This window comes from Lineus longissimus, chromosome 11, assembly GCF_910592395.1.
Source record: "Lineus longissimus chromosome 11, tnLinLong1.2, whole genome shotgun sequence".
Taxonomy (NCBI): Eukaryota; Metazoa; Nemertea; class Pilidiophora; order Heteronemertea; family Lineidae; genus Lineus; species Lineus longissimus.
This window is the reverse complement of record NC_088318.1, coordinates 10790584-10814081: the sequence shown is the minus strand read 5'-3', so window position 1 is coordinate 10814081 and position 23498 is coordinate 10790584. Positions and strand designations below refer to the sequence as shown.

Sequence of the window (23498 nt, the reverse complement as noted above, 5' to 3'; positions counted from 1 at the left end):
CAGGACTGTACGAAGTGCTTGATCAGTATAAATGTAGAGAGTAACTGCAGATAATATTAATACTGTAGTTGAGGAAATTGCGTTCCCCCCGGTCAACACTCGATCCAGGTCAGCAGTCGACCCCTACACTTTAGCAGTGCTGTTGATGCCCTTACCAAGGCACATACGACCTCATAAAGATGCACCTACTGATGACACACACCCGCCCAAACACCAACAGAAACGCTGGCCCACAAGTGCCCATAGACGGAGGTCGGATTCCTCAAGCTGAAGGAGATTCTCATCGAAGATGTGATAGTGGCACTGGCAGCAGCAATCGCTCCCCTTGCTCGTTTGACGGCCATTCAAGCAGATTATCAGAGCTACCTGAACACCCATTTGAGCTGACGGGAGCGGTTGGTGAGCGCCAGCAACTGCCAAGCATCAGTCCCGACCCCAGAGCTGATTGTGGATGACCAGCCCCCAATTCTCAATTGCCCAATGTCATCTTTTTTGTGACATTTTATATATATGCACCATGGCTTAAATAAAATTACTATTATTATATCATATGTTTATATATTATTTATTTGTATGTTTTTCAGGCTGGCACAATGTCAACCACTATGTTCTGCCACCACCCTTATAGATACCAGTTGAATTATGAGTTTTAAAAAATGAAACGGCCAGGGGCCATTGTGCTCGACGTATAGATATTTGGTGCTTTGGAATTCATCCTGGTTAAGAAACATTGTACATATATAGTATATAGGACAAACCAAATTCGGTATGACATGTGCTGTATCGTTGCTTGGAGTAAGTACCATAAGAATATTATCAAAAACAAGTCACTTATATTATAAGTAAGATATTGCACTTTTTACCTTTTTAGCTCACCTCTTAGCAGAGGTGAGCTTATCCCATACCGTGGCGTCCGTCGTCGTCGTCGTCCGTTAGCAGGGCACGTTTCGTAACTGTTAGAGCTATTGAGTTGAAACTTGGTACACATGTACCCTTATGTAATGACACCTTGGAGACCAAGTTTCGGTCCGATTCGTTTCATGGTTTGGCCACCAGGGGGCCAAACGTTAAAAGTGAAAATATGCAATATCACCCTTAATAGTAGTCGGGAAATTTTTAAAAAAATATGGTAGGTACTTCTAGCAAAGGTGCATCATATATCCTCCGGGTTTTTGATTTGACCTCCTTTTCAAGGTCACAGAGGTCAAATGGTGTAAATTGGCCGTTAGGATGTAACGATGGCACGTTTCTAAACTGCAATGACTATTGATACCAAATTTGGTACACATTTACCCCTTAGTCAGGTGATCTCAGGGACCGAAGTTTGGTCCAATATGATTCACCACTTGACCACCAGGGGGCAAAATCCAAAAACCTTAAAAATGTGATTATTCCTTAACTTCTTGCCCGATTGCCACCAATTTAATATCATGGGTACATCTAACCACCAAACAGTATATGTCACACAGGTTTTTAATTTGACCTTCTTGTCAAGGTCACAGAGGTCAAATGGCGTAAATTCGCCGTCAGGCCGTAACTATGGCACGTTTCTTAACTGCAATGACTATTGATCACAAATTAAGTACACATGTACCACTTGGTCAGGTGATCTCAGGTACCGAAGTTTGGTGCGATCTGATTTGCCGTTTGGCCTCCAGGGAGGGGGCCAAATCCGAAATTCTTCAAAATGCCATTATTCCTAGTAATGACTTGCCCGATTGGCACCAATTTTATATCATAGGTACATCTGATTCTAACAACCATTCAATGTGTCACCCGGGTCTTCTTTGATTTGACCTACTTTTCAAGGTCACAGAGGACGAATGTACTGTAAATTGGCCATTTTGGGGAAATTGTACTTGCTTGGACCTACATCAAACCTAACACTACATGACACAATACCATGCTCTTTATCCATCTTTCCTCCACATGAGGTGAGCACAATGGCCCTGGCCATTTCATTTTCAGTTTTGGCCCCCTGGTGGCCAAGTCAAGAATCAGATCAAACTGAATTTTGGCGTTACAGGTTCTCTGACATAGGGATCATGTGTGCCAAGTTTCAAGTTCATAGTTTGTTTTATTTATTTAGGAATTTTTAGGGATAACTGGGCTCAAATTTAGGACGTTTTGGGACAATTTGAAGGTAATAATTCAAATATTTTCAGATGTTTCCATACTACAGGTATTTCCGTAGATCTTATGCATAGCACCAACGGGCTTACCTCTTGAGAAACAATATACTATACCCAGTTACTGTTAACCCTTTGAGATGCAAAGAAAGCATGTGAGACACCACATATGAAGCTGATATCCCTCCATACCAAATTTTCACTTTTCAGACATCAGATGTAGAGTCTCTGCCATCTTGCCAATCAGAGAGAGGATGTGGCGCGGATGTTACCAAAAAGAAAAATTAGGATATTTTAGGAAAATTGGCAGAACAGGCTGACATTTTGGGGAATTATAGGGAATCCAAAAAATAGAGTATTTTTAGGGCCGTTTGCATGCCTAGAAATCAAAAACCCGTAAGATATGCGATGTATCCTTGCTCGGAGTACCTACCATGAAATATCATGGAAAACAAGTCACTTACAAGTGAGATATTGCACTTTTTACTTTTTTTAGCTTGGACCAAAATTAATTGTCAGAGGTTATATGACGTAGGGAGTCCAAAATTCAAGTTTTCAGAAACGTATCATAGTTACACTCTAACGGCCAATTCTCGCCAATTGACCTCTGTGATCTTGAAAATTAGGTTAAATCAAAAACCTTTATGATACCTGGGTTCACCAATCTCTAATGATATATACAGTACCTTGTATACGCCGTAGCCACCTGGAACGGGGTTATAAATTGGGAGAATATTGCCTAGCTATGCCAAAAGTCCCCTCACAACCCTACATACATATGTTGACGACGATTAAATACTCATCTTCACAAAAATACAATGAGATTCTAATTCTTAATTCTATGGCTTAGAAAATCCAGCACAAAGGGAGTATTTTTGAGGTGAGAGTTTCAGTACTTCAAAATTGAACTAGTGAGCAACCAAAGTTATGATCAAAATTAACAAAGGGAGTATTTTTGAGATTCATGAGTTAAGAGTTTCAGTTCCTCAAAATTGAACTAGTGAGCAACCAAAGTTATGATCAAAATTAACAAAGGGAGTATTTTTGAGATTCATGAGTTAAGAGTTTCAGTTCCTCAAAATTGAACTAGTGAGCAACCAAAGTTATGATCAAAATTAACAAAGGGAGTATTTTTGAGATTCATGAGTTGAGAGTTTCAGTTCCTCAAAATTGAACTAGTGAGCAACCAAAGTTATGATCAAAATTAACAAAGGGAGTATTTTTGAGATTCATGAGTTGAGAGTTTCAGTTCCTCAAAATTGAATGAAATGGCCAGGGCCATTGTGCTCACCTCATGTGGAGGAAAGATGGATAAAGAGCATGGTATTGTGTCATGTAGTGTTAGGTTTGATGTAGGTTCAAGCAATTACAATTTCCCCAAAATGGCCAATTTACAGTACATTCGACCTCTGTGACCTTGAAAAGTAGGTCAAACCAAAGAAGACCCGGGTGACATATTGAATGGTTGTTAGAATTAGATGTACCTATGATATAAAATCGGGCAAGTCATTACTAGGAATAATGGCATTTTGAAGAATTTAGGATTTGGCCCCCTCCCTGGAGGCCAAACGGCAAATCAGATCGCACCAAACTTTGGTACCTGAGATCACCTGACCAAGTGGTACATGTGTCCTTAATTTGTGATCAATAGTCATTGCAGTTAAGAAACGTGCCATAGTTACGGCCTGACGGCGAATTTACGCCATTTGACCTCTGTGACCTTGACAAGAAGGTCAAATTAAAAACCTGTGCGACATATACTGTATGGTGGTTAGATGTACCCATGATATCAAATTGGTGGCAATCGGGCAAGAAGTTAAGGAATAATCACATTTTTAAGGTTTTTGGATTTTGCCCCCTGGTGGTCAAGTGGTGAATCATATTGGACCAAACTTCGGTCCCTGAGATCACCTGACTAAGGGGTAAATGTGTATTAAATTTGGTATCAATAGTCATTGCAGTTTAGAAACGTGCCATCGTTACATCCTAACGGCCAATTTACACCATTTGACCTCTGTGACCTTGAAAAGGAGGTCAAATCAAAAACCCGGAGGATATATGATGCACCTTTGCTAGAAGTACCTACCATATTTTTTTCAAAATTTCCCGACTACTATTAAGGGAGATATTGCATATTTTCACTTTTAACGTTTGGCCCCCTGGTGGCCAAACCATGAAACGAATCGGACCGAAACTTGGTCTCCAAGGTGTCATTACATAAGGGTACATGTGTACCAAGTTTCAACTCAATAGCTCTAACAGTTACGAAACGTGCCCTGCTAACGGACGACGGACGACGACGGACGACGACGACGACGACGACGACGACGACGACGACGACGACGACGACGACGGACGACGGACGCCACAGTATGGGATAAGCTCACCTCTGCTAAGAGGTGAGCTAACTAGTGAGCAACCAAAGTTATGATCAAAATTAACAAAGGGAGTATTTTTGAGATTCATGAGTTGAGAGTTTCAGTTCCTAAAAATTGAACTAGTGAGCAACCAAAGTTATGATCAAAATTAACAAAGGGAGTATTTTTGAGATTCATGAGTTGAGAGTTTCAGTTCCTCAAAATTGAACTAGTGAGCAACCAAAGTTATGATCAAAATTAACAAAGGGAGAATTTTTGAGATTCATGAGTTGAGAGGTTTCAGTTCCTCAAAATTGAACTAGTGAGCAACCAAAGTTATGATCAAAATTAACAAAGGGAGTATTTTTGAGATTCATGAGTTGAGAGTTTCAGTTCCTCAAAATTGAACTAGTGAGCAACCAAAGTTATGATCAAAATTAACAAAGGGAGTATTTTTGAGATTCATCGAGTTGAGAGGTTTCAGTTCCTCAAAATTGAACTAGTGAGCAACCAAAGTTATGATCAAAATTAACAAAGGGAGTATTTTTGAGATTCATGAGTTGAGAGTTTCAGTTCCTCAAAATTGAACTAGTGAGCAACCAAAGTTATGATCAAAATTAACAAAGGGAGTATTTTTGAGATTCATGAGTTGAGAGGTTTCAGTTCCTCAAAATTGAACTAGTGAGCAACCAAAGTTATGATCAAAATTAACAAAGGGAGTATTTTTGAGATTCATAAGTTGAGAGTTTCAGTTCCTCAAAATTAAACTAGTGAGCAAGCTGGGTTATGATCAAAATTCACAAAGAGAGTATTTTTGAGATTCATGAGTTGAGAGTTTCAGTTCCTCAAAATTAAACTAGTGACCTAGCCAAGTCATGATCAAAACAGACAGAGCGTCAAACAAATAAGACCTCAAGAAAAAAATTTCTGCTTACCACCAACTGGTATTTCCAGCAAAGAAAGCTATTAAATATCAATGAGACTCAATATTTTGTGGCATCCGAAAATTCTGAAAATGCTCATGAACACAATGTAAGCATCTCCCCAAAAGCTATTCTACAAGATTTTCATGGTAGATGAAAGACAATAGCAACAGCACCAGTTGAATGGTTTTCTAAATCTAACAATGTCTAACGCAAGTCGTCACTCAGCTTTGCGCTTCCTTTTCCTTCTTGAACTTCTGCCGAGACGACCGACAAAACCACCAAAGGTATACCGGATGGATGAAAGACAGCACCATCAACACCAGCAGGATCACGTTCATCTGTGGGAAAGAAAGTAAACAACGATTTCATAACACAGAATAAAAGAACAATTTCATAACTCAGAATTTTTAAAGTAATATTTCAATTTTAAGTGAGTTTTCTATCCTAAATGTTACACTGCCAATACTCTGGAAAAGTGTAAACCTCCAGTAGTTTCGACGCCAAAATAATACCAAAAATAATCGTATCAAAAAGATATATTCTACCTACAATAAGTGGGTCTCCTTTGAGTGGTCCTTGCATCAGGATAAACATCGGGAACTGCAGCAAACTAAACACGGATGAGACTGTCATGTACATGCCAAACAGCTTTCCAAAATGCTTCAATGGAAACCTAGAAATAAAGGCAGAGAATTTTTAAGTTCAAGTGAGAAGCTGAATGTGTCACCTTCTCCTGGCAGAAAAAGACACTGGAAATAATATCATATTATCAAATATATCATGATATAGCCTTTCTTTGTTGTTAAATACTGTAGAACAGAACATTTTCACGGCAAAAAGTTTTCAAGAATGCCAAGCTTTCAAAATTGGCAGAAGACTAGTAGTATGCCAGACAATTGGTCACATGGCCATTTTTGCCAAGGGGCGTATGACATTTCGCCTTGGCTAATGTTTAACGAATTGATACCGAACTGGAGGTATTGGTTTTTTCACCAAAACCATGAGGGTGGAGCTAAAATGTGGACCAAAACCGAGGCGTAATTGAGGTTTTGGCAAACATTTTAGCTCCACTCAACACGAGGCACCATTGGTGCACAGTGCATTTACACTGTAAACTGCGGTTCATTATAAATCTGGATGTCTTAGAATATCTAGCCCTGGGCCTGCACCAGGTAAACTTACACTTGAGCTATAAATGCCGAGTTGGGTCCATACATGAAAGCTCTCTGGACGACCGATAAGGCACAAGTGACATACTGGACCTCAAGGATGGGAATGCAGGCTCCTATAGACATCAGGACACTAATAAAACTGTCCAAGGCAAACGACAGCACGCACACTTCCACTTGAGCTAAAAACAGATCAACAATTATGAAAATGAAATGAATTTTTTCACATTAATTTTGTCAGACTGAATTCACTTTTTTAAACTCATCCATAACAAGCTCCACTTCGGTAGTGTAGCCGGGACACAACTACTGTACTGGTGATTTCCATTGCAGAGATGGATTGAACTGTCCTTAACATAAAATTCTGCGTCTATTTCAGGATTAACTTTCTATCAAACTTTTCAAGAGAGACTCAATTAAGTTATATAATAAGGAATCTTCACCTCAAGCACCACCCACCACTTCTTACCTATTTTCAGTAAACGAGGATCCCCATCGGTTTTCCTTTTCTTTCGATCCATCAGTCTACCACTGATGGGAGCAAGCATGAATCCAAAGAACTGCATGATGGCGAACACTGAAGTATAGTGACTGACTGTAAGAGAAAACACAAAACTGCTAAGGGAAAGTGCAAGAGACCTTTGATGTGTCCCGATCTTGATTAGGCCTACAGGGCTTTTGACTAATGCCCAAGCAGTTTGAAAGTTATGCGGCTTGCCGAGAGCGGCTAATTAAGCAATCCCAGTTTATGGAAATAGTATGAAATGCCACACAAACCAGAGATTTAAATCACATCTCCCTGCCATTATAGTTGCTATGTGAGACAAAAGGCTCTTTTGTAGACGAGTTAAACTAGAAGTCACTGGTTTCGATACTAATTCGCAGGAAGCAATTATCATCACATGCGATATCAATTGCAGATCGCAGCAATTCAAATTGCTCCTGCAGAGTGCTTGTGTAGAGAAGGTCTTATGAACTCACCAATTGCATCGTCGCCCTTGGCCATGAAAGTGATCTGAGGATTGAACGTCCCCATGAAGAACCAACTCCTCAATCGTAGGACGGATATCCAAAACAGGTCCAACATGTAGATACCACTGAGTAGGATTTCCTTGAATGTTAGCTGTTTTAAATCATCACCAGGCTTACTCACAGATCCCGCCCCTGGGGTATCGACATGATTTTTCGCCAAGTTGTCATGACTTCCGACAAATAACGTCAATTCCTCAGACCTGCGCCTCTCTACAGGCACGTCTGCGAAATCTTGCAACGACTGTAACGACAGTGCCTTTTCAAAGTTAGTGTCTCGTAAAACATGAAGTCTGTCCATGGAACGCACCATAAAATTTCTATCATCACCAGCAGGTTTTAGAAATTTATTCTGAGGACACGAATCATGATTTCGAACATTTTCAGCCGAGTTGTAATCTTTATCAGTAGAGATGGAAACAGCTGGAACAGTTATTGCTGGAGCTCTCTCCTCTTCATCTTTTGAGAGTTTCTCGACAGCATCTGTTGATGTTTTCTTTTCACGTCTGCGCCGGATGAATCTCGATATCGACAGGGGTTCGTAGTCGGGAGGGAGAGGATTCTTAATGTGGTACTTCGGGTGCAACAGAATGGTGCTAGTACCGACCATCGTCATGAACATTGCAAACATACAGAGGAAGTAACTTCGCAGTGAAAATCCAGCGGCGTAAGAAATCTGTATATAGGAAATAGCAGATTGAATCAATGACAGCACAATTTTGAGAATGAAGAAAGATGTACTACAGTACAACCTCTCTATTGCGGACACCCATGGGACTGGGCCCAGGTGTCCGCAATAGAGAGGTGTCTGCACTAGAGAGGTTATGCCAAATCGTCCGATAGGTGGATTTGAAGTTCCCGCCTTGAAGGTCTTGGTTTTCTCTGTGTCGACATCTAGCGTAGAAACTTTAAACCTGTTGGCTGATCGGTATTTGCTTGTGATGTTGCGTTGAATGACGTGAGCTACTTTGGAACTCAGAGCGTGAATAATCTCTCTAGTAAAAGGTGCCCCTTTTATTGCAAAATCTCCTCGACATATCATAATGTGTGAAAAAACACCATAATTTATGTCCATCAGCCACCTTTGATTAATAATCAATTTTTTCTAATTTCTCTAACGCATATTCGCCGCAACACTGACAAAACCGCGTGGATTTATGAGTGTCCGTTGACACAATAGGCCTATGTGATTAAATGAAAAGATGAGTAAACAAATGCCGCGGCTTAATTAGGATACAAAAACACAATGCCATGGGGTAATTACGTTGATTAATTATGCAAATATCACACCTGTCGGGCCTACTTGACTCTCAAAGCGCACGTGGGAAACCATTGTTTTTGCCTACTCACTTACTGTCCGTAATTGGGAGGGAATTGGACCAAAAATTGGTTATCGCCCTGTCCGCAATTCGGAATAGAGAGGTGTCCGCCGTACAGAGGTTTTTGTTATTGGAAATGACTTAGAAAATATCGGGACTGGCCGGACGTGTCCGTAATGTAGAGGTGTCCGCCTGGCAGAGGTGTCCGCTGAGGGAGGTTCTACTGTATATGCTGAAATGCTTTAGTTTTTTCTAACAACATGAATGAACATGTATGACAATGTATGAGGGGGTCCTTGACCCTTCTGCAAGTAAATATTATCAAAATTCAAATACAGGTCCGGAATTTAAGAATTATAAGGAGAGCCATTTTGACTTTTGGCGCTGTGAAATTCAAATACATATCAGAATTTCACTTCTTAATAGGACTTTTAATTTTTTTGCAAAAATTATCGTTGTTAAGAAGATGAAATGGTCCAGGGACCATGCGCTCACCTCGGGTAATGTTAATGCACGTCATTGGCATTGGATATGGGGAGAACAGTTTTGGTCATTGATGTCAATTTTACGATCTTAGAGGAAGAGGTGTGGTAGTGCAGAATTTAAAGAGGATTTAAAGATTTTATTGAATTTTCAAGATGGCCATCTGGCAACCATATTGTTTATGAAATTCAGGGTTATTGTAGAGTGTACATGTACATGTCACATGGAATGTGGTTGACAGTTTAGGAGTAATAGGACTTCGTTGAATTTTCAAGATGGCGGCCTGGCTGTTATTGGATTCGACTGAAAATTCAGGCCATATTGTTTATCGGATTTGACTAAAAATTGAGGATATTGTTAAGAAGAGTAAATTAACATAATCGCATGAAATTTGGTTGCAATCCGATCATTATTTTTGGAGTAATAGGAATATGTTTAATGTTCAAGATGGTCACCTGGGGTCATATACGATGTCCGAGCGGGCTAAATAGAGATATTTTGATTGTCAATCACTCGTAAATATTTATATCTACAACAATCCAACCTTGCATAAGAAATAGGTGTAGAATTACTTGGGAAGAGGTGGCACTTTTGGGAGAGGAGGTCGCACCGTTTCTCACCTTAAGAGTCAAAAATACAGCTGACCCTGCATCAAACGACCCACACATCACACACATAAATGTTGACTTCTTCGCAGGAATGAGACAGGCGACTTGAAGATTGCTCAGCAACAAAATATAGCAGCCAAAACTGAACAGGATCATGCCAGGGTAGAGAAGAACAGACGTTTCTGAAAGTCAAAGTTTTCTCAGATTATCAAACTTAATACATGTATACTTTACCATCTTCAAAACATGCTTTCTGTTCTGCAAAACATCAATGCCACCAGGAAATCACTTTCAAACAATTCTTTCCTTTTTATGGCAGAACCTCTCCCAGCTCGTGGCTGTGGGTTCAAAATACTTCGGACATCGTCAACACAATTTTTCTTCTAGAACGGCACCTGTACTTCTCTTAATTCCAGACAAGACAATACCGCAAGACAATGGAGGCAAATTTCTTGAAGACCTCCTCTTTTTGCCTTGGTGCCCTCGTAATTTCACCCCAACATGTCCTTAACTAAATTCCATTTAAAAATGCAATGCCCTTCTGACAAATTTCCCTGTGGTCTATGTCCCTTATTGAGAAGAGATTACTCCAGTGTCCTGGGGCTAAATCATAAATTCAATTAATTCTTACCAGGAGTTGAAAATGCAATCAAAGGGAAGGAGACGATGGCACACGCCCTGGAAAAACAATGATTTATAATTTCAAAATTTTTAATATTTTCAGATGCTAACTCTCTATGGATGCGCAGCCGAGGAGGTTGTTTTTATACCCGAAAAACAAGAGAAGAGGCAAAACGACAAAGGTGAAACCAATCACAATCATAGCTCATTGAGATCCGTAAGACACTTCAGAACATTGGTTGGTATGGTTTGCGCACAACTGACATGACATAACGCATCCTTCCAAGACAACACTGCGCTGGGCACCTGATTATCGATGATTTGCAGTTGAGCACAACAGTGTTTTCGTTGAAATGAAGGAGATATGTGTTGGAGGTCATGACGGTTATGCAAACCTTACCGAAGTGTCCTATTCCATTGTTGCGGCACAATTTGTTGTACTTCAGTGAATAGCTGTTGGCATGGTTACATGCATGATGTTCACAGACACAGGCCTTGAAAAGGTACACCCCTCGCTTACCACTTACAGGGATTAAAAATAAAACTATGCTATCCCATTCATTTTTATAACACAATAGCAAATTTGACTGGCATGCTGGCCAAAGACTTCAATTCACATAGAGACAAGTAAACTTACAAACTGATGTAACGGCAGAATCTTGACCCACACTTGTCAAAGAGGAATCCGCAGAAAAACACTGATCCACCAGTAATGCAGACGGCAAGCGTAAAGATCAAGTTGAAGGCAGAATCCTGCGGATCACAGATAATGATCTTGTCAACATCCGTTCTGTTCCGCGCAGCATCTGTTAACTCGGTCCGCACAGACGCCTCCGTTGTAACAGCCGAGTAGTTTGAGTATTTTTGATCGGCAGACCTCGTCCTATTCTCCAAATCTGGGCAAAGGTACGCAAAATATCCTTCCTTCTTTAGAACATAATTCAGGGAATGCCAGCCGAAGATTGCCCCCGCAAATAGCAGTATCTCGACAGAACAGTACAGCACGAAGAATAAGCTTATCTGGTTCTTTGAGCATGCCATAGTCTTTTTCGATGATGGCTGACCAGGATAACTTCACGTACTATATGAAGTTGAAATGAGTGGACCCTTCTCAAAATCAAGTTGTACTGGCACTCTCACTGGGGCATTTTGACTTCGTCTCCAAATCCTGAAGTAATGAAAAGATTCCATATATCTTTTTATTCCTGCTGGCCAGTTACCCGTCCCACACTGGGTTGGCTACCATAACCGTCAGTTTCACCAATAATTTATTTAGATATCATGCCTCGCCTTTAATCGCCCGACAAAGCTTTGAAATTTGGAGACGACAATTTTTTGTAAACAAGGCTTCTATTATTACAAATTTCACTGATTGGCTGAAAATCTGCCAATATTTGATGGCGGGAACGTATTGACCAATCAGAAGGCTTGTTACATAAGTAATACATTTGATATATTCAGATCGCCAAGGGGAAAAACAATTGAGGTTCACAAAATACTTTCTGTTCAACAAAATATTGTAACACTAACAATACCCAATTGGCAGCTGCAGAGGGCTTGAGTGTTACCTAGGTCAGATGCACAGCAATTTTCAAATACAAATATTCATGTTTCCATCACGTACAGGCAGTTCAAAGTCTGTTGGTAATGATAGAGAACTCATGATAGGCACCTTTTGGGTATAAAAGCCTAGCCAGCCAGCTTTTGTTGAATGAAATCACATGAATGATTATGAATGAAGTGAAACACATTTCCCACATCACATTATCACAACCAGCTGTCTGGGCATTGAAATGAAGTCATTGCACTCCCGATCATGCAAAATGCGATTAAGCTGAATGAATAATGCTTTAGTTTATGCTGCAGTAAGCCCGGCTGGCTGGGGACTGGTTATCCATTATTGGTTTGGGGGTATCCATTAAGTACGTAGTGTAAAGCTGCATGCACCGTGTACATGGTGTACGTATTGCCTCAAACCCCCCTCCCCATGTTCGAGCATACGCCTAGGGACCACTTTATTACGCGATGAATTGCCTATTTTCCTTCCTGCAGCGCCACAGGTGGGCGGACTGTGCATTAACACTGACATGGCACAAACGTGGGAAAACAGAGCGAGAAACAGAAATAAACCTCGTAGTGGGGTGTCATCAGAGCCTAGTCAAGTTTATCGCGTGTAAGTTCCGGCCTCATGTGCAATACCAGTATAATTCCCTTGATTACGACGGTAATCTATCATTTAATTCAGCATTTTCTAATTTGTTCAGAAAATGGTGGAACGAGTTTACAATCCCCGATCACACCCCAAAAAAAGGTCATCGGTTGACTAACGAAGCACCACTGTTCAATGGATTTATAGTTGAATGCGATCAAACTTCGTCATTTCCGACCGGGGATTCTAAAGTTTAGCCAAAATGGTTCTTGAGTTGCGTACATGCAAGACTACATAGGTCTACCCCCTCCCCCCTGCACGCATAGTGTACGCTTTTTTATAACCCCTCCCCCTCATGCTCAGTACGTACGTACTTAATGAATGCTCCCTTACCATGGTGATGAACCATGTGCGAAATGCACAGCTGATCTAGTTGATAGTTCCACAATCAGGCATCAGTCTCGTCTGCAGTGCATTTGCCCTGCCTAACATTGTAACAACCAAAAACCTACCAATCAATTTACCTTTCTTCCAATCCACAAGTATATACAACTAAGACTGGAAGCTCTTCTTCTCATATTTTCTAGCACGTTCAGAGCCTCAAATTCATGAATTGAAACGTTGGGAGAGAGAGAACGATAATCCGGTCGAAATGGAGGGATTCTGTGGCATGACTGGTGGCGCCACTATATTAGTTCAAATAAGTTCCAAGCCCGGGAAATACAAATGCGCACGTGTGGCTTGTCCGGCTATTCACAGTTTTTGATTATGTCGGCTCTGGTGGGGTGGGGGGGGGGGGGGGCGGTCTGGCCGTCTATTTAGGCCTATAAGGCTATATAAACCATGATACAGAACTGGAACATGAGATCTACGCCATTTGACCAGTTCATGTCCGTGTGAGAGGTTTAAAATATATATCTATATCATTTACAGAAGTGTGATAAGCCCCCCTTTAGGAGGGGCTCTTAAGATACACGTGTGTGCGGGAGTAGATAATGTAAATGAATGATGAGAAATAAAGAGAGATTGTATACCCAACAAACAATCTTTTTTGGTATTTTTCTGAATTAACTCCGTTGAGTTTACCGATTTCTCCGCGATCTTCCGGTGGTGGTTGCTATCCCATTGGTTGAAATTAATTTAAATTAATTTATATCTTCATGGGAATTCGCTACATCATATGCCTAAGAAATTGGCCAATTATATTAATATTTTTATCAGAGAAATATCCGTCCTAAATAATGACAGAAAAGGGTGGTTTATTTCAATTTTGTGTCGACATGATCGAGGTCACGTGACATAAAAACAAAACAATCGCACACACCCGTCCAAAAAAGGCACTTTAAGAAAAACAAATACGTTTTTCCAGCTTAAAACCACACTGACGACTAAGTTATATTGGTCTACTGCCCAAATCTGAAGTATCAAATTGAATCACAAACTAGAACTAGCTCTATTTAGCTATAGTTGCGTGAAAAATTCGGGTGAGCGACGTACATTCTTTACCCTAGCGGCCAATAATTAAACTACTTTCAGCCGTCTGCTCCGGTCTCGTTAGGGAGTTTTTCCCAAATGTACGCGATGATGACGTGCCCCATTAACAGGACGTAACATCTATTTTAAAATGCGTTTCGAAAGTGAATGCAGGAGGACAACCCATTTGTGTCGTATATCACTGGAAACGCCCGATTCCCGTGAATAAGGTCAATCACAATGTATTACATTACCAAAACAAAAATGTGTCGGAAGGAACTATATGGATGGTCCCATCGCACCCCCCCCTCCAGCAGTATGACACAGAAGGGGGGGGGTTGGGGGGAGCTTCCCCCCAACGCACTGGTAAAAACCTATGTCGACGGAGGGGGGTTTGGGGGGTGTCCCCCCATTGTAACAGCTGTAGTTGTTAGAGCTTGCACTTAACATATGCTCGTAGGGGGGTTCGGGGGAGCTCCCCCGACCTAAAGGGGGGCTCACTAAGTTCTTGACTTTACATATTAAGTTATTGCTCTGAGAAGAAGAAAGTCGATTGTCATCCGGAAGAAGCAGTTTGTCTGTTCCCGGCTACACTTGTATGACAGTCTGAGCTGTGGGCTAAACCCTGAAGTAGGCCAAGCCTACTCATGCCTATCCACCGTCGTTATGCGTATATATTCATCCTTCACTGCCGATAATTCCCCCCGATCGGCCGTCAGAAGGGCTGTTACTTTATCGGTAGTCTCCCTGCATTCCCTTCCTTTCCCACGCGTCCTCGCGACAACACTATCATCACACTCACTCGTGGTTGTCGCACGAGACACGCACTGAAAGCCATCGTAATTGAAGACCAGGGTGAAATTTAGAGACAAATTTTTCCTAAGGGTGTGCTCCTAGAGATGGACCCAACCTGACCACTGAGACAACATCAATACCCTCCTGCCGTGGGTAGAGCTGCTACCTGCATGACTCTGCTCTTGAAGATAGGCACAACTTGACCAAGCAGACAACATCGGGACACTTCTGCCCTGGGTGGAGGCAGGCACAACTAGACCAACCGGATCCTGCTGAGGCGCCACCAGGACCCTTTCCCTTGGATAGAGCTTTTACCTCATTGTGTTCTTGAAGATAGGGACACCTAACCACGGAGACAACATCAATACACTTCTGCCTCTGGTAGACAGCTCAAATAAGGTACTTGTACTTGGGACCAAGTGGGGTACTTTAGACAACACCAGGACCCTTCTGCCTTGGATAGAGCTTCTTCACTGTGCTCTTGAGGAGGGTACAAAGGTAGGGAAGGGTGCGTTACAAGGAGGTCCAGCATAACCATCGAGACAACTCAACCTCATCTCAATTCGGGTAGGAGACAACATCAGGCCCCTTCTGCCTTGGGTATTGCTGCTACCTGAAGGTGCTCAAGGATCATGGTGTTGTCTCAATGGTCGGGTTGTGCCTGTCTCCAAGAGCACAGTCAAATAGAACCTCTATCGACGGCAAAAGAGTCCACAAATTTGCTCAGTCGTCAGGTCGGTCTTGAAGGGCACAGTCACGTAGCAGCTCCACCCAAGGCAGAAGGTTCATGATGTTGTCTCAGTGGTCAGGTTGTGTCTGTTTTTAAGAGCATAGTCAGAAAGAATCTATCCAAGGGAGAAGGGCCCTGATGATGACTCAGTGATCAGGTTGTGTCTGTCTTCAAGAGCCTCTTCCTGACTAGTCTCGTGAAGACAGACGGAACCAGACTACGGAGACAACACCCCACGTGACTTCATCGACGAGTGTGCGAAATCCTTTTGTTCGGCCTCATTCAGCCTTTTGTCGCCTTCTTGGTCGGTCGACTGGCTTCCCCTCCTGTCCATTTTGCTTTTCTCCGATTTTCGACCACAGTATTTTGTGTCTTTCCTCTCAGGCTTGCCTGAATCTCACACGGCTCTTTATCTATCTTTCTTCGGGTCACCCTAGGGAGCTTCTTCGCTCGGCTAGGGGGGACGGCATCGTAGCAGACCATTGGGGGGCGTGCTCGAGCCAGAGATATGAGATATATATATAACTGTCGCCTTGGGAGTCTTGCGTAGGCTCGCCAGTGAGCACAGTAGAGATGAATCGGGCGTTGCAGTTCCTCTCTGAACGCGCCGATAGGCGACTATATAGGGGAAGTCACGCTCGACTATTTTTTAGTCTGATTCGAACTCTAAAATTTTCTACAATTTTACATCGCCAAAGCCAGACAGTGCACACATATATATTGGGCAAGCTTTCGTCAGAGTCACCCTACGAGCTGTCAGTTCGCCCTTGCGTAATTTTAGAATTTTCGGGCGATCCCCAGCCATGCGGGCAAGAGCAAAATTTCTAAGCCGGCATTTGTGTCCCTTGTTTCGTAAGTACAAAGCCTAGAGTTCCTAAACCCATGTCAGATAACAAGGAATAGCGCCCTTGTTTAACTCTTTACTTCCACCCGGGGTAACTTCCCTAGTGATCTTTTTCACGTGGGTGGGGGGTTGAGAGCTTTCTGTCCTTCCTAAATGTAATCTCTATTTGTTTTGCAGAATCAACGCTTTAGAGCGTATAACGTGCCAACATGGGAACTAAAACGCCATTTGATCCGGTGTCAGCTTCGCGCTCTGCAAGGTTCTCGCCAAGCTGGGTAAACCTCAAGGGACAGAAAGCCCAACTCCCCGCCCAATTTTGCCCAAAATTTGAGGACGTTTTTTCCCGGCGGCTAAGCTTTGATGTAAATAGTATTGCGCTAAAGATAATTTCGTTGCCGGCCAGTTGCACGAGCATGCCAGTTCTTTGGATGAAATTCTTCCCCCTGACGACCCTATGTCGCAACAGTACAGCCAACTGGCTACATAATGGAGTGGACATATACAGCCATTTTTTAAGCATTTCAAGGGAAATTTCAAGGGAAATTTTAAAGGGCAAGCATTTGACTCTCAGCGCCCGCCTTGTGAGTCGTTCCAAAATTCGCCCTCCTGTGCTAAATTTGCAAGCTTGATTGCATCAGAGTTGGAACAAAGAATAAAGCCATCTTTAGAGAATGAGGTAGAGGTACTTCCTATTGTGACATCCTAGGCGCGGGAAACCCGGCGGCATCTCCGCTCGTTAAATCGTACATAAAACATATAGCAGGGGAGCAAGCAAGAGCTCAGGTTGTTCCCACTCAGGCCAAGCCCATGTTTCTCTCAAAAATTATCAAAATTGCCGCCTATATTGATGATCAAATAACTCGTAGTAACCTGTCGCCAAGGCAACGTTTCGCTCTACATAGAGATCAAGCTTATTTCAAACTTCAATTCTTTGCGGGAGATCGTGCCAGTGATTTAGGCAGAGTCGCAAGCCAACTTAGACAACTCGGGTGTGGCGATATCGCACTCCTTCACAAAAGCGATTAGGGGGGCTACCGGCGTTTGCAACACTTTCACGGTTACACGCTGTTCCAATGTTGCTACCTGCCCGATTGCGGGTCTTGACCGTGATGTAAGCTGGGCTCGTTCATGGGCGGTGGATCTCTCGTTAGGTTATCTCTTTAGAGTGGTATCGGAAAATGGTACCGTCTTAAATAAACCCGTATCATACACTACTATGTATCATCGCCTGGTCCATTACCTACGTACCCTCAGCATATACCAGGGTGAGACCCCTCACAGCATAAGAGTGGGTTGCTCTATCACCCTAGCACTTTTATGATGCGCAGCAACCTCTACACCCTCGTGAAAGTAACGCCACCGACACGATCGCCACCGACACGATGAGGCACGTGGGTTGGTCGACAAGAAAATCTTATGCTTATTACACTAGGGAAGGCTCGTTGAAGCGAGCTATCGCCGTTGCCCGTAGTTTGGCTAGCTCCTCAAGTGCACCACTCAGGCTGGAAAGAGAGTTCGAGCAGTATGCATCCTTTAATGCCTTTCCGCCAGCGCTATATAATTTTCACGCAAATCTGATTCAGCATAAAATACGATTGTAAGCGCTCATTCAATTACATTAGTTCATTATTCAATGATATGCATGCATACATGTTCACAACGAGGACTTCTATATCACGGTAATCGCAGGCCCCTAAACCAAAACTCTTCATCAAGTTCTAGCTTCTATCATCATTCTCACTAAAGTGATTTCGGTAATAATAGGTTTTGCGTTTGCATCATGTTAACTCCCGTTTCTGTAGCCGTATGTCACGTATATACATGTACTCTTGGTTCAAAGGAATAAAAGTATCTCTGTATAAGATATATCCGCCTTGTATAATTTTCTTTCACGCGTTGGAGAAGTTATAGGAGTTTTGGGAGTGGTGGGAGTGTTGGAATAGGAATGAGCGAGATTTTGCCTGGCGCATTCGAAATTGAAGGAATGTCGTGCTCAGTTCCTCCCAATACTCTTCCTCATGAGCACACGATTGGATGGAGTCACGTGGGGTGCTATCACACCCCACGTGACTTCATCGACGAGTGTGCGAAATCCTTTTGTTCGGCCTCATTCAGCCTTTTGCCCCGAGAGCGGAGGAGAATGGCTGCTCCCCAGCTGTCCCGTTCGAGGAGGCAAGACCACAATTGATTTTTAAGCCTTTAAGCAGTTAAATTGTCAATGTTTGACCGCGACGCATCAAATACTGCGTGGGGTTGTGAATCTGAAATTTAGATTATGTTATTCCGGAGAGTCGGGCAAGTAAATGGTGAAAAATAAACTGGTAGTTGACCACGAAAATTTCTTTTTTGATAATCGACAAATTAGACAGACTTTGATATTTCCACTCTTTTCAGCCAACTGGCAGAAAAACTCAAAACACGCCCCCTATTGCCCAATTAGGAAAATTCGAAATTAATTTTTTCATCAAATAATTTCTTTATATCGGTAGACTTGCCACAGCAAATATTTTTCAAAACCTCTCCAAATATGTACTTGAGAGTTAAAAACATGCACTTGTCTAATTGATAGGCCTAGTTCATACATTAGAAATAGCGTCGTTAGCTTTCTTGAGACGTTTGCTTTGCCCACCCTCCCACCCCAGTTCTCCGTCCTTTCGCTTTTCTGCTTTTGCAGATGTCGTGCTCAGTTCCTCCCAATACTCTTCCTCATGAGCACACGATTGGATGGAGTCACGTGGGGTGCTATCACATCAGGACCCTTTTGTGGTAGAGCTTTTATCTGACTGTGCTATTGAAGACAGACACAACCAGACCACGGAGACAACATCCGGACCCTCCTGCCTTGGGTAGAGCCTCTACCTGACTGTACTCTTAAAGACAGACGGAACCAGACCACAGAGACAACATCAGGACCTTCCTGTCTTTGTAGAGCTTTTATCTGACTGTGCTATTGAAGACAGACACAATCTGATACCATCAAGTCCCTTCTGCCGTGGGTAGAGCTGCTACCTGACTATGCTCTTGCAAATACGCCCAACCTGACCACTCCGACATCAGATCCCGTCTGCCTGGGTAGAGCTTCTACCTCACTGTGCTCTTGTAGACATGCACAACCTGATCACGGAGACAACTCAAGTAAGGTACTTGAGGTACAAAATCGGGCCCTTCTTCCTTGAATAGAGCTTGTACCACACTGCCCTCTTGATTGACTTGAAGGGGACAACATCAGGACACTTTTGCTGTGGGTGGAGCTTCTATCTGACTGTGCACTTGAAGACGGGTACAACCTGACCACTGAGACAACATCGTGACCCTTTGCCTTGGGACGAGCTTCTATCTGACTGTGCACTTGAAGACAGGCACAACCTGACCACTGAGACAACATCGTGACCCTTTGCCTTGGGACGAGCTTCTATCTGACTGTGCACTTGAAGACAGGCACAACCTGACCACTGAGACAACATCGTGACCCTTTGCCTTGGGACGAGCTTCTATCTGACTGTGCTCTTGAAGACAGGCACAACCTGACCACTGATATAATATCAGAACTCTTCTGCCTAGGCAGAGCTTCTATCATACTCTGCTATTGGAAGACCGGCACAACCTGACCACTGAGACAACATCAGAAACCTTCTGCCTGGATAGAGCTTCTATCTGACTATGCTCTTGGAGACAGGGACAACTTGACCACTGAGGCGTCACCAGGACCCTTTTTCATTGGATAGAGCTTCTACACTGTGCTCTAGGGTAGGGTGCGTTACAAGGAGGCCCAAAATAACAATCGAGACAACTCAACCTCATCTCAATTCGGGTAGGAGACAACATCAGGCCCCTTCTGCCTTGGGTATAGCTGCTACCTGAAGGTGTTCAAGGGTCCTGATGTTGTCTCCGTGGTTGGGTTGTGCCTGTCTCCAAGAGCACAGTCAAATAAAACCTCTACCCACGACAGGAAGGTCCCGATGTTCGCTTCGTGGTCGTCAAGAGCTCATTAAGATCTCTACCCTATGTGGAAGGGTTCTGATATTGCTTAAGTTGTTAGGTTGTGTCTGTCTTCAAGAACACAGACAGATAGAAGCTCTACCGACGGCAGAAGGGTCCTCATATTGGATCAGTGGTCAGGTTGTGTCGCTCTTCAAGAGCACAGACAGACAGAACCTCTGCCGACGGCAGAAGGGTCCTCATACTGGCTCAGTGGTCAGGTTGTGTCAGTCTTGAAGAGCACAGTCACGTAGCAGCTCTACCCAAGGCAGAAGGTTCATGGTGTTGTCTCAGTGGTCAGGTTGTGTCCGTCTTCAAGAGCACAGGTAGATAGAACCTCTACCGACGGCAGCAATGTCTTCATTTTGGCTCAGTGGTCAGGTTGTGTCGATCTCCAAGAGCACAATCACGTAGCAGCTCTACCCAAGGCCGAATGTTCATGATGTTGTCTCAGTGGTCAGGTTGTGCCTGTTTTTAAGAGATGTCAGAAAGAAACTCTATTCAAGGGAGAACGGCCCTGATGATGTCCTAGTGATCAGGTTGTGTCTGTCTCCAAAAGCTGCTACCCGACTGTGCTCTTGAAGACAGACACAACTGGACCACGGAGACAACATCCAGACCCTTTTGTGGTAGTGCTTTCATCAGACTGAATAGCTCTTATCTGACTGTGCTCTTAAAAGACAAGAGCACAGTCAAATAGAACATCTACCCACGGCAGGAAGGTCCTGATGTTGTCTCAGTGGTCTTCAAGAGCTCATTAAGATAGAATCTCTACCCTATGTGGAAGTGTTCTGATATTCTTTAAGTGGTTAGATTGTGTCTGTCTTCAAGAGCACAGTCAGGTAGCAGCTCTACCCAAGGCAGAAGGATCTTGATATTGTCTCAGTGGTCAGGACTGGTTGTGTCGGTCTTGAAGAGCATAGTCTGATTGAAGGAAGCTACAGCCAAGACAGAAGGGTCCGATGTTGTCTCAGTGGTCTGGTTGTCCCCGCCATCAAGAGAACAGTGAGGTAGCAGCTCTATACAAGAGAGAAGCGTCCTGATGTTGTCTCAGTGGTCAGGTAGCAGCTCCTTCTGCTTTGGGTGGAGCTGCTGCTACTCGACTGTGCTCTTGCAGACACAACCTGACCACAGAGACAACAGCAAGACCCAGTTTTGTACAGAAAGACTTGGTATAAATGTACATGGAGATTTAAATGATAGCATTTGCTAATCTTTATTCATATCAGGACCCTTCTGCCTTTTGTAGAGCTTCTATCTTACTATGCTCTTGGAGACAGGCCCAACCTGACCACGGAGACAATATCGGGGCCATTCTGCCTGGGTAGAGCATCTTTCTGGCTGTGCTCTTAAAGACAGGCACAACCCAATCACTAAAACCATCAGAACCCTTCTACTTTCGGTGGAGATTCAATCTGACTGTGCTCTTGAAGACAGGCACAACCTGACCACTGAGACAATATCAGGCCCCTTCGCCTTGAGACGAGCTTCAATCTGACTGTGCTCTTGAAGACGGGCACAACCTGATCACCGTGACAACATCAGGACCCTTCTGCTTTGGATAGAGCTATCATCAGATCCCCTCTGCACTGCACTGGGAAGAGCCAACTCCAGCAACTGATCACCTGGGACCAAAGGGGGGAACTTGTTAACAAGTTCAAAGACGAAGCCAACATCATGTATATTTTGAAACGTTTTTACTAAAATTGGAGGACAGGGCATTTTATTGACATCAGTAGAAAGAATTCATTCATATACAAGCACTTTTTATATTTTCATTGTAGCTGTTAGTTACATTGAAATTTACCAGGTCGATTATTTTGGGAGGCGTGACATCGTCAGGTCATGGTTGACTCAACAGTTGTCCAAAAGTCACGTCACGAGAAATTTTAGGCTAAACGATGACAAAAGTTGCGTTATTATAATCGTCATTTTCTTGATATTTTTTTCGATGTGCAAATAGCTACCGTTATGTATTTTTGTTTCGGTCAACACCCGATCTAGGTCACCAGTCGACCCCTACACTTTGGCAGTGTTGTTAATGCCCTTACCAAGGCACATACGAACTCATAAAGATAAACCTACTGATGACACACTCCCACCCAAACACCAACAGAAATGCTGGCCCAAAAGTGCCCATAGACGGAGGTCAGTTTCCCTAACCGGCAGAAGATTCTCATTGAAGATGTGATAGTGGCACTTGCTCGTTTGACGGCCATTTTTATTTATTGAATGTCCAGTTCTCCCAAAACTACGTGAACACAGTACCACCTGGGTTCACCAATCTCTAACGATACATTGAATAAGCCCCAGCCACCTTGAACAGGGTAAAAAATTGGGGAAATCTTGCCTAGCTGTGCCAGGAGTCTCCTCCAAACCCTAAATACGGAGTCTAAATACTCATCTTCACAAAAATACAGTGAGATTCTACGATTCTACAATGACAATGAATGATGAGATTGAGAATGTTCGAGAATCCCACTCCAAAGATTCCGATTTCCTTGGTTGGCTTTTTTTAAAGGATGTGATGACAGCTCTTCATGAACATCCGAAGTTTCTGAAAATGCTCATAAACACAATGTATGCATCTCCCAAAAAGTTATTCATAACTACGAGAGAAACATGGTGGTTTTCTAAATCTAACAATGTCTGATGCAAGTCGTAACTCAGCTTTGCGCTTCCCTTTCCTTCTTGAACTTCTGCCGAGACGACCGACAAAACCACCAAAGGTATACCGGATGGATGAAAGACAGCACCATCAACACCAGCAGGATCACGTTCATCTGTGGGAAAGAAAGCAAACAACGATTTCATAACATAGAATAAAAGAACGATTTCATAACGCAGAATTTTTTAAGTAATATTTCAATTTTAAGTGTGTTTTCTAT

General features: G+C 42.9%; 1 protein-coding gene across 4 annotated transcripts in view; it reads right to left on the bottom strand.

Moving 5' to 3' along the window:
- Nucleotides 1-4623: 4623 nt before the first annotated feature.
- Nucleotides 4624-23498, bottom strand: part of LOC135495664 (equilibrative nucleobase transporter 1-like) — a 92961-nt gene continuing 74086 nt past the window's right edge. For 2 of the 4 annotated variants that reach the window (XM_064784495.1, XM_064784496.1), the window contains one exon: nucleotides 22293-23393. In XM_064784495.1, the coding sequence (XP_064640565.1) occupies nucleotides 23277-23393 (117 nt within the window). In that variant the 3' untranslated portion in view covers nucleotides 22293-23276. Of the gene's footprint in view, nucleotides 5751-5961; nucleotides 6086-6594; nucleotides 6764-7050; nucleotides 7177-7562; nucleotides 8287-10032; nucleotides 10203-10651; nucleotides 10699-11278; nucleotides 11810-13314; nucleotides 13438-22292; nucleotides 23394-23498 lie in introns of those variants that run through there. The other 2 variants (XM_064784497.1, XM_064784498.1) reach the window with 2 other exon arrangements.